The following is an 11,737-nucleotide window of genomic DNA, read 5'->3' as shown; positions in this document are numbered from 1 at the left end:
CAACCAATCATATTACAAATAAATTTGAATAAAATAATTACTCAAAATATAAAATTAATTAATTAAAATTACATTTTAATTTTTTGAAAAATATTTTATAATTTAACTAAATTAATATCTAATCAATCTCATACCTGTTGCGTTATCCTGCCCTGGCAATCGGGATAATAATAGTAACACATTTAATATAAATTCAATCTATTATTTATGTGAGTCGAAACGAGGAAGATAACTATCAAGCTCAATCAACTTAAAAATTAGACCTTTTTTTAATTGTAAATATCATCTTGAAACCGGAGCCATATTAATCTTCTTTGTACCATTCCAATTTTATTGACTATTTCAAACAAAATATAAATATAATATAATTATATAACTAAATTCAATATAATAAAGAATATAATATTATAATAATAATAAAATATAATTATATCATATATATTATATTATATTATAATTAATAAATAGTAGTTTTTAGGTGTGATTTTTTCAAGGTTTTATTGACTATTTCAAACAAAATATAAATATAATATAATTATATAACTAAATTCAATATAATAAAGAATATAATATTATAATAATAATAAAATATAATTATATTATATATATTATATTATATTATATTTAATAAATAGGAGTAGTTTTTAGGTGTGATTTTTTCAAGGTTATGATAAATTTTTAGCTAGAATCTAGTAAAAAGTTTTGTAGCTAAATTTTGATTTATGTTGTTTACAGTGGGTTTTTGACTCTATATATGGAGTCTGCACACTAGACAAATTAGATCAGAAATAAAGTAGAAAATTTCCAAAAAATCACACTTAAAAACTACTTGTAATAAATATAAGTAATTATTTCATCTAATTAATTTATAATTAGACTATATTTTATATAATTTAAGTAAGTTTTCTTTTTTATTTCTCTTTATTGGACTTTTATTCTCATATAATTATTTTAATTTATTTTTATACCCTTTTCTAAATTAAATTTAAAAAGAAAAAGGTTATAATTATTTTTGAGATATATCTAAACTCTTTATCTTCACAACTACTAAAAATATTTTCTTAGAAATTAAATCAATGTTTTAATAAAATTAAAATGAGAATACTTTTGTCCATTCGCAATATGAGATATGTGAAAATGTTGAAACTCGAGAGTCCCATGTTCAAATCCCCCATGTTGCCACCCCCTCGTGTTGCCACTCAGGCTATGGGGACTCAAGAGACCCAGGTTCAAATGCCCGGCTATGGGGACTCAAGAGACCCAGGTTCAAATGCCCCCTATTGCCACTCCCGCGTGTTGCCACTCAGGCTACGGGGACTCAAGAGACCCAGGTTCAAATGCTCCCTATTGCCACCTTGGCTATGGGGAGGAGGGGACTTAAGAGATCGAGGGGAGGAGGATAGTTCGTAGCCCTAGAGGTTCACTGGTTGCCCCAGGATACGGGGAGGCCCTATAGGCTCCCAGGCTACGGGGAGGAGGACAGTTCGTAGCCGGAGAGGTTTAGTGGTAGTTGGTTGTTAGTAGTTACATGTTAAGCTGATGGGTTCCTTTAGATCACAAAAAAATATGAGAATACTTTTATAGATAAATATGTGAAATTTATATAATATAAATAATATTAATAAGAACCAACATAGATCCATCTTAATCTAAGCAATGAGAGCAAACAAAGAGACTAAAATAATGTTGGGTTTCTTTGGGCGAGACAAAAAAAAATGAGAATACTTTTATAGATAAAAATATGAAATTTATATAATATAAATAATATTAATAAAAACCAACATAAATCCATCTTAATCCAAAGAATACTTTTATAGATAAAGATGTGAAATTTATATAATATAAATAATATTAATAAAAACCAACATAAATCCATCTTAATCCAAAAAATACTTTTATAGATAAAGATGTGAAATTTATATAATATAAATAATATTAATAAGAACCAACATATATCCATGTTAATCCAAATGATGAAAGAAAACAAAATGACAAACAAAGTGACTAACAATAATAGAGGAAAGATAGTGCATGATTCTTTTGTTCTTCATTATTGTATTTTCTTTAACAAGATTGATCCAAAATATAAGTTTAACATTTTACAACCAGTTGAGTGTTTTTTAATTTAAACAATTACTTAAAAAATACTTTAAAAAATTCATTTCATCTATTTTTTTTACACATCTTATTTATTAAAAAATATATTTAAAATAATTTAACCCAATTTAACAACGGTAACCATCAATGAAAAAATATATATCACTCATACTTAATAATAAATACCATTTTTCCACATCTTATTTATTAAAAATTATATTTAAAATAATCTAACCCAATTTAACAACTGTAACCGTCAATGAAAATAATAAATATTATTTTTTTTAAGCATCTTATTTATTAAAAATATATATTTAAAATAATTTAACCCAATTTAACAACTGTAACTATCAATGGAAAAAATATATATCACTTATGCCCAATAATAAATACCATTAAATGTTCCATATATTGAAATATGGACCGTCGGATCTAAATAGCGACATATTTTTTTTATATATCATGATGCGCATTTATTTATTATAAATAATAACCCATTGTAAATACTAACCTTATAAATAGATAATAGATCTTTCGAGAAGAAAACCTTTCCACGGAAATACCGGAAAGCAGTCCCACTCGACTAATCTTATAAATAGCTAATAGGTCTTTGGGCAAGAAAACCTTTCCACGCAAATACCGCAAATTTTTACCACTCAACTTTTCGTTGGCAGGGAAGCCACATCGTGCGCAGCTAATACCATGGACAACCATTGGAAGCAATGTTTGGTTGAGAAGCTTACCAAGTTGAATAGCACAAGAGATAGCGTCGAAGGTAATTGGTTTCTGGGATTCGCTGTGGTTATTTTTGAGAAATTGGAAATATCTTTATAAGCAATGCATGTAGGTAGATTAATTTGTGAACGGTAGATTAGGGTTCATTTTCATTAATTGTCAGGTTTAAATTGTATAGAGAAAATTGAAGTTGATTGGTTTCTGGGTTTCGCTGTTCTTATTTTTGAGAAATTGGAAATATCTTTGTAAACAATGCATGTAGGTAGATTAATTTGTGAACGCTAGATTAGGGTTAATTTTCATTAATTGTTAGGTTTAAATTGTATAGAGAAAATTGACGGTGGAAGGTTTTTTTTGAGAAATAAAATTATATAATGATTATCTAAATTTCACTTTGACACAATTCTGACATTCCACCGTAAATTAATTGATTCGCTGAACCTCAAGCTCAGCATAATGGTCCCAGTAGTGAGTTTATCCAAGGGGTGGTTTCGCCCTGGACTTTGAAAAGAAAAGGGTAGCAATGCCGTGGAGTTTATCCATGTGGATTAATATATATTAAGTTTATGAAGGACCTATGGCATTTAGGGAAAGAAGTAGAGAAATTTATAGATTGTTATATATGGAATGGAACATTGACGTAATAAGTTTGGCTTTATCAGTCACTTCCCGTTGGTGCATGTTCTACCGGAATAGAGCACATGCGATAGTGGAGACATGGGGTAGACAATTTGAGAATGCATGCGAAGACAGCCAAATCTCATTGCTTTATCTCGCGAATGACATCTTACTGAACAGCATGCAGAGGAACGGCTGCGAGTCATTTGTGAACGAATTTTGGCGGGTTCTACCAATATATCTTAAACATATATATCAAAATGGAGGACAAGTTATAATGGAAGTTGCCTCCACCCTGGTATAGACTGCCTTCCAGATGAATAGTTGATTTTTTGAACGTTGCATTTTCTTTTAGGTCAGATTAATGTAGTATGCTCATTCATTTCATGTTTTTTTTAATAAATGTGTAGGTTGGCATATGGCAAGATCATAATGTTTTTAAATCAGGTCATCACGACCTGAGAACACATTTTCTTGGAGAAAGCCCAACATCAAGTTTTGACTTTGGGTTTGAACAAACGCTCCCTACAAAAAGGGTGAGACGATTTATAGTACGTTTGTTCACTGCTTTCAACGTTATTGTAATACGTACGGTTTCCATTTTGATGTTTTGTGTTAATTGGTATCATTTAGAAACTCCAAGTTAGATTCGAATCTGGAGGTAGTGGTGGTGAGAAAATATTAGCGGCATACCAGGCAGCCTGTGAGGAGCATATAGATGAAGATATAATATTGAAAGCATACGAGTCTTCGGCGAAAAGAGTGAAAGAGATAGAGAACGATGTATGCAACGGCTGCGAAACTGGTATGTAGACAAACAACAAAACAGTAATATAAGGGCATGTTTTTCTTTCAATTTAGATTCTAGAATGAATGATGAATGATGCAGTGTATTTATATTTATTTTATATTTTTATAGATTTGTTCAATAAACAAACTGAGATTTTAACATAAAATTTTATATTTTCACAAATTTAAAAAAAATAGCAGTGTTTTATGGGACGCCTCCCAAGGGTCTGGTGCACCCACCTCTAGCACCTCAAGCCGGGAGTCTACTCTGGCGCTTTTCCCTACTCATTTTTATTGGAGAGTCTTGGGGAACTCAAGGGGTGTGTTTTCCCTAGTGTGAGGGACTAGACTCCACTAAAAGGTTGTGTCTAGCGTTCTTCTCAAAATTTCAATATCTAGTATATAGTAATAGTATATAGTAATATAAGGGTATGTTTTTCTTTCAATTTAGATTCTAGAATGAATGATGAATGATGCACTTATTTTTTAAACCAATGTAGATTGTAAAATGATGAATGATAAATAATGAATTATATAGATCAATGCATTTGAATATTTTATGATTGAATCTCATGGTATGGATGAATAATGAGTATGCCATATGAATGATGTATGTATCAAAATGAATGATGAAGATGGATCAATGCATGTCATTATTTAATTCAATTATGAATTTAAATTTTATGTGTGGATCAAATTTCAATTTTCAATCTATTGGTATCCATATTACTATTAGTCTATTTAATATTTATGTTTTCATTATTGAACAATGAATATATATATATACCAAATGCTTTTGTCAATCAAAAATTCCTTAAAATTTAAAAATACTCCTACAGATTTCCTAGGAAACAACATTAATTCAATTGTTTATTTATATAAACGGTATGAACATAATATCCCAGAAAAGTAGTCATGTTTACCTATTAAAAAAATATAGAAAAAAAAACACTCATATTGGAGAAGAATGTCCAGCAGTATGAACCCTGTGGTATCTCTATATCTCTGTGAAATCATGTTGGTATTGATATATTAAGTATTTAGAGACAGCAGTATGAACCCTGTGGTATCTCTATATCTCTGTGAAATCATTTTGGTATTGATATATTAAGTATTAATTTTAGAGACTTTAAAATTAAAAGGCTTTTTTAATGGTCAAATTTAACATCATTGTTTATACGTTACATCACAGTTTTTCTAAATTGAGTTTTAGGGGAGAATGATTAGGATCGTTCCCCTCTTAATAGGGAAAAAAATATTGATCAACCCTTTGTTAATTTTTTTTGGTTGAATGTTTCTTTTATGTTTTGAGGTAATATAGTTATTTTAATATTTTATTTTATTTTCGTGGTTTATTTTATTTACAGTTTCACAGATTTTAAAATTCTCATAATAAGATACAGGTAAATAAGGTAAACCCATAATCTAAACATAAGTATAAATTTTCCACAGCTTCAAAAAAAAATACTCGGACAACGCTGTTGAATACTTGACTTTCTCTGGATGTGATTTCAGTTGCAATTTGTTGTAAAATAAATTCAGCAATATTCCTTAATATTTATATTCATTTATCTATTATCAACAGGGTACCTGGACATTACACAGTCTATACAGTTATCCGATGAACTCATTCACGAAGAAACAGTTCTGTGGGAATGCACCAACCAGCTGCGTTCTAATGAAAAGGCAACTGCTGCTGTTCTTTCTCAGCTGAGAGAGGCGATCCAACAAGAGGTAATCAAATACAGTTCACAGTGATCTTAATTTAATAAAAGTTTTAACATAGGTTCATTTCAGTTGTCTAAGTATTATTAAGCTCAAAAGTAAGTATTTTACAGGAATATAAGCTGGAGACTATTCGGCATCAACTCAAGGTGAGATTGCCCAGCCATTCATTTCATACAAATTCTCATTGTTCTTTCTTGCTATAAAAAGGTAGATCTCATATTTGAAATTCATCATATAATCAGGAAGCCGAGGATGAGGCTGAGAATGCACGGAGGATTCGGATGAGTCTACAAAACATAAGTGATGGCAAACACAGACAGAACCCAGATACCAACTAAAGCAAAAGCCAAAGCCAGCTTCAACCACGTCCATGGGCCACAAAATTGGAGCAGGGGAGGTTAATATTGGAGCAGAGTACATTAACAGTGAAAACGACAACTCAGCTGCAAAAATAAGATTCATGTTCAAGGTTGGCAAAAGCTTTGAAAACGACAACTCAGCTGCAAAAATTAAATTCATGTTCAAGGTTGGCAAAAGCTTTGAAGATTGTGGTAGCTGTCTTTTAGAGAATGAATAGCATTGCAGTGGTGGAGTGGACTGGAGAAAATTCATAGGTACCATCTGTGATGAGATAATTCACAGTGGCAAATTATACCATTGTTTTATTTGATGACTTCTGTTTTACAATTTGTGATGAGATAATTCACACTGGCAATTTTTACCATTGTTTTATTGAATGATTTTTGTTTTACAAGACTCTGAATATAAATATTGGAAACCATCCTCTTGCATCCTTGGCCGTGTTCGTTTGGTTTGATGTTAAGCAATTGCGGGGTATGTGTGTGCAGTTCTGTATCTTGCTATAGTCTTTACTATTGGTGGCTTTTATAGGTTGAATGCCACAATAAAGTGATGAGTGGTGTCAACTGCAGTGATATTGTAATGAATCTACGTATGCATTTCCATATGTGTGCCCTTCCATATGAGCTATATGCCTTTCCATATGTGTGCCCTTTTTCCAACTTATTTTTAAATCTAAAATTTTTTGTGATTAAGAGTTATCTAAAAAGATAATAAGTACATTAAAAGTATTCATGTGGTTGATATAGCTGAAAGTTTCATAAATATAACAAAAAAAAATTATAATATAAAAATATTTTAAGATTTACCTGATTAACCATGTATAAAAAAGTTATGAGTCAATTTTAACTAAAAAACAATGTCACCGGGAATTTATTAAAATTGGAATAATGTTAAATCTCTAGAAAATTGGTGAGTGGAGAGTATTTATTTAAAGTAATGGACCATTTTGCTAAATAAAATTTGCTTTTATATAAATAAATAAATAAATAAATGAAAAACTTATGAATTTATTATCAATCTAATTTTTTAAAATTATTGATTTTTCTTTAATATATTATAGCTTTTGATAAACATTAAACTTAAATATATACTAAACAGAGTCCAGAATCAATCTAAACCCTTACTTAAAAATAAAAAATCAACAAATTTCATCGGCCTTAAATTGAAATAATAAATCACCAATTAATTAAAATTTGAAAACAAAATTAGCCTGTCCCTAGTTGGACCAGTGATCTAAAGTGTACAGAGGTCGATTTACTAACTCTTGTGATAGTTGCAACACTTAACCAAAGTTCCTATATTTGCCCTCTGTCTATTTCTTAATGTTTTATTTTTTTTAATCTAAATTAATTTTCAAATCTACATTTTACTATTTAAATTTGTTTTCAATTTTATATCTTTATTTGTATAAAATTTCCACGTCAAATAACAGGAAACATGAGAACAATAAATGGAAAGCCCATTTATCGATTACTCGTTCCATTCTCTTTACTGAAAGCGGTTTACGATTTGAGCGTCTCATTATCGAAAGCGGTTTATGATTTGTGTGTGTCAGTATCGAAAGCAGTTTATGATCTCACTGTTGAGCGTGCGTTGTGATTTGAGTATATACATGATTTGAGATATTAGTTAACATCAGTTTAATATTTTAAGTATTTTTTAACTATTTTTTAATATTTTAAGTATTTTTTAACTATTATTTATAATAGTAGGTTTAAAAAATATTAAATTATAAAATAATAATAGTAAATAAACCATAATTATAATAAAATTATTTTAAATTATTTATTAAATAAAAATGATATAAAATTATAAAATGTTTGTTAATTTATAAATAAACATATATATATATTTTATTGAAGTCAGTGATTTTTTTATTGAAAGTTTGTTTATGATTTGGTATTTGTTTTGTATAAAAAGTTATACAACATGGAAGCCAAAAGGGTTCCCAAAATTGTTATTAACTCTAGCCAAAATTTTTCTTAGCTAGATTATTAGGGGGTAAAGGAGGAGATCATCTTGGAGAATAAGGTGATATTAAAAATATTACTTAAGAGTAAGTTGGGATGATGAGTTAGAGGGAAAAAGGAAGCTAAATTATTATAAGGAGGTGATTAGCCTCAATCTTAATAACCTCGTAACAAAAAGAAATGAACATTGCCAAGATAAAAACTAATTCCCATGAGCTTTAAAGTGAAATCATGCATTGGTCAATTCTCAAAACACCTTGGGACGAAAGAGTCTCTCACCCTTGCAATTCTAAGAGACCTTTGCCATTCTAAGAGGGTTGAAGATGAAAAACACTTTCTTGTGGATTGCTCAACTCTTACATCTTTGGGGCACTATCAAAACTATGGGAATCAAAACTCTTCTCTCCATTCTGTTCGATCATAGAAATAAAATATTAAAGAATTTCGACTAATCTCTTAAAGAATGTCAACTAATCTCTTACTTTCTTCATGTAGGGTAGTCCATATTAGTCTTACTTGATGTCAATCATCATCATCAATACATTGTTAAAATTAAAAAAAAAAACAAAAACAAAAACAAAAAAATAACTAAATTATAACTTCTCTTATTATTATTATTATTATTAGAAAAATTAATATATTAGTTAAATAAATATACATTTAAAAAAAAGTCACAAGATTATTAACCATGGAAATTTACCTCAATTTATCATGGATATTCTTAATATGTAAATGTTGTAGTCTATCTATTTTATGGTTTGGAGGGTTTTCTCCCATATTTTATAGTTTAAATTGCCTAAAATTTGACATGGATTTCTTGGAATCACAAGTTTGAGCCGTAAACTCTCCACAATCCAAGTGCCCTATGGTTTTTGGGGATGTTAAACCCATATGTGCAACCAAAAATCCTATGTAAATAGGTTTTGTTGTGGGACAAGGGACCCACCAGGTTTGGTTGTGGGACAAGGGACCCACCTTCGCACAGGGATTTGACTATTAACTCTACAAAAGCATACATACTCTACTCCCTCCAATTTTGGACATGTGATCTCTTAGGAGGAAACATATGCTCTTAACCATTAGGCCCACTCAAGCTCTTAACCATTAGTCCCATTATAATTGCTCACGTGATATATTTTTTTCAATTAATCAATTTAATTAAAAGGGCAAAGATCATAGCTACTTTGGAGATAAATCTATTTTTTTTTCATTTGTGAATACTACTAAAAATATTCCAAAATATTTCATCAAGGTTAAATCTCTACCATCCACCTAATAATTATTAATAAATAAAACAAATTAAAAATATTTCAAAAATTATATAATAGATGTAACTAAATTATATTATATAACTGACTTATATATTACATAATGTCATATTAAATATGAGTAATTAAAAATATATTATAATATAGAACAATTATAACTAATTAGTCTCAAGAGTTAGTTCAAGTGGTATAGAGCGAGACATGAAATTCTTTCATATTGTTGCTAGTTGTTGATCACGGTTTTGGCTCTCTTTGATTCCCTTGGGGCCAGATGAAAGTCTAGGTTTCTCATGTTTTCATGACAAGTTAAAAGAAAAAACTAATTATATTGTAAAAGGAAAATAATGATTAAATAATATCTTGAATGAATAATAAATATGATTAATTTAGCCCACCAATACAACTCAATTGTTGTGTTATGAATCCTGTAGGGTGCTATATATATATATATATGATTGTTTACCCATATTACCATCCACAAAAAGATAAAAAGTGGGGATGTATGCAAGGAATTCATATGTTTTCATTACATGTATATATATATATATATATATATAATTAATTATATTGCAATAAAGGTAATTAATGATTTTATATAATATAAATAATTTATATTTCACATAATTCAATAATAATTTTTTTTATCATAACAAATATATAACATAATAAAAATAATTGATATATAATCATAATAAATATATAAGGTGTAGTCTAATTTAGAGACAAAATGAATATTTTCATTAGAATATGGCAATACAATTTCAAGCAAGAATGTGATTTTTTTATGTTTAAAATACATTTTTGAATGTATAAATATACTTAACACCCTTAAAAAAACCCATGAAACACTCTAAGTCTAAACAACCTAAACTCAAGTTTTTAAAAATCTCTTTCATAGTTTAAATAAAATTAACCCAAAAAATATCCAAAAAACCAGTTATCTATTCATTAAACTATATAAATATATAATATAATTAATATATAATCATAAATATGTTATGTTTTCTATGTAACTACTTTATCTTCTAAATCATAATAATAAAAATCAGTGATGTTCCTTGAAATGTTTGGCAAACTCATCTAAAGGTGTGATTTTCTTCTCTAATTTCTGTGCCTTTACTAATGACGCGCACATGTAGTAATAGGTCACATTTTTGGAGTTGATTGGGTTTATCTTTTATGTTTTTGGTTATGTTTTTTTGTTGGGATTTTGGAATCAAATGAGTGGGCTTTTTGTCCCTTATTTCACTCTCTTTTAAAAGACTTCTATGGACCCTTTCTAAGGCTACATGCACAGGTCCTAGAGGTCATATTTGGCCCGCTTCCTTGCAAGGGTTTGGCCTTCAAAGAATACAATCTAAGGTCTAAATTAATCCTTCTTCACAAATATTTCTATGGAAAGTTGAGGCATCCATTCAACATTCTATTTCGGTCCTTTTTAAGTTAATTTGAATTTATGGGTTGTGGTAGAATGGGATTATCTTGAAGCGAGTTATTGCCTCCCTCTAAGGCATATTCTTGGCCATCTTTTGCAAATACTTATCACCTACATTTTGGCCTTGAGGAAGTTGCCTATTCATACAAATTCAGGATTATTTTTATGTGATTAATCTGCACTATTTTGAGGGTAATTGAATCCATGACACAATAGAGGACAATCTCAAAACTTCCTTCACAACCTACCAGGAAAGTAAATGAAATGTCTTAATTCTTTCACAATTCAGAGCCACCAAATGTCATTCAATAGGATCCAAATGATCTAATCATACACATCAATTGAATGTGTTAATTGTTGGACAACCACGAGATGTATATGGTCTGATCATATACATATAATCCTAATGATCATATCTTTAGCTTTTAGAAAGAATTCCCATGAGGGTCTTTTATTAATTTCGGGATTCTATTTAGTTCTGCTATATTGGATAATTAATATAATGTTTTTAAATTTCAAGTTTTAAATTTTTGGAGGGTTGGCTTCCCCCCTTTTTGAATAAGTCGACTCTGTAAGAAGCCCCCCTGCCTTCATCGCTATAACTATGGGCATGGATCCTCCATAAATTCATGAATTAAACATGCCATCATTTGTGATTTTCTTCTCTAGTTTCTACAGCCTTTAGTAATCACGCACACGTGTAGTAATAGGTCACATTTTTGGAATTGATTGGG

General features: G+C 29.3%; 1 protein-coding gene and 1 non-coding gene across 2 annotated transcripts; one reads left to right on the top strand and one right to left on the bottom strand.

Moving 5' to 3' along the window:
• Window positions 1–251: 251 nt before the first annotated feature.
• Window positions 252–353, bottom strand: LOC149163942 (U6 spliceosomal RNA). The gene has a single exon (XR_016261067.1). It is a non-coding gene; the product is annotated as a U6 spliceosomal RNA (small nuclear RNA).
• A 3,374-nt stretch (window positions 354–3,727) lies between these two features.
• LOC149163941 (uncharacterized) lies at window positions 3,728–6,305 on the top strand. Its single transcript, XM_089429310.1, has 6 exons — window positions 3,728–3,748; window positions 3,861–3,986; window positions 4,084–4,255; window positions 5,825–5,973; window positions 6,078–6,113; window positions 6,210–6,305. Exons 1-6 carry the CDS (start codon window positions 3,728–3,730, stop codon window positions 6,303–6,305), a joined length of 600 nt encoding a protein of 199 aa, XP_089285436.1.
• The last annotated feature ends 5,432 nt before the right edge of the window (window positions 6,306–11,737 follow it).

The sequence above is a fragment of the Pinus tabuliformis genome, chromosome 5_1 (genome assembly GCF_031772625.1).
Source record: "Pinus tabuliformis cultivar Carrire ecotype Pingquan chromosome 5_1, CPIR1, whole genome shotgun sequence".
Lineage (NCBI taxonomy): Eukaryota > Viridiplantae > Streptophyta > Pinopsida > Pinales > Pinaceae > Pinus > Pinus tabuliformis.
This window is presented reverse-complemented; position numbering and strand designations above follow the sequence as displayed.

What these genes read in the sequence shown, in the direction of transcription:
- LOC149163941 (XM_089429310.1), top strand. Translation starts at nt 3,728, where the DNA reads ATGGAAGTTGCCTCCACCCTG. An exon ending in AAACGCTCCCTACAAAAAGG is followed by an intron (nt 3,987 to 4,083) that starts GTGAGACGATTT and finishes GGTATCATTTAG; the next exon opens with AAACTCCAAGTTAGATTCGA. An exon ending in GAGAGGCGATCCAACAAGAG is followed by an intron (nt 5,974 to 6,077) that starts GTAATCAAATAC and finishes AGTATTTTACAG; the next exon opens with GAATATAAGCTGGAGACTAT.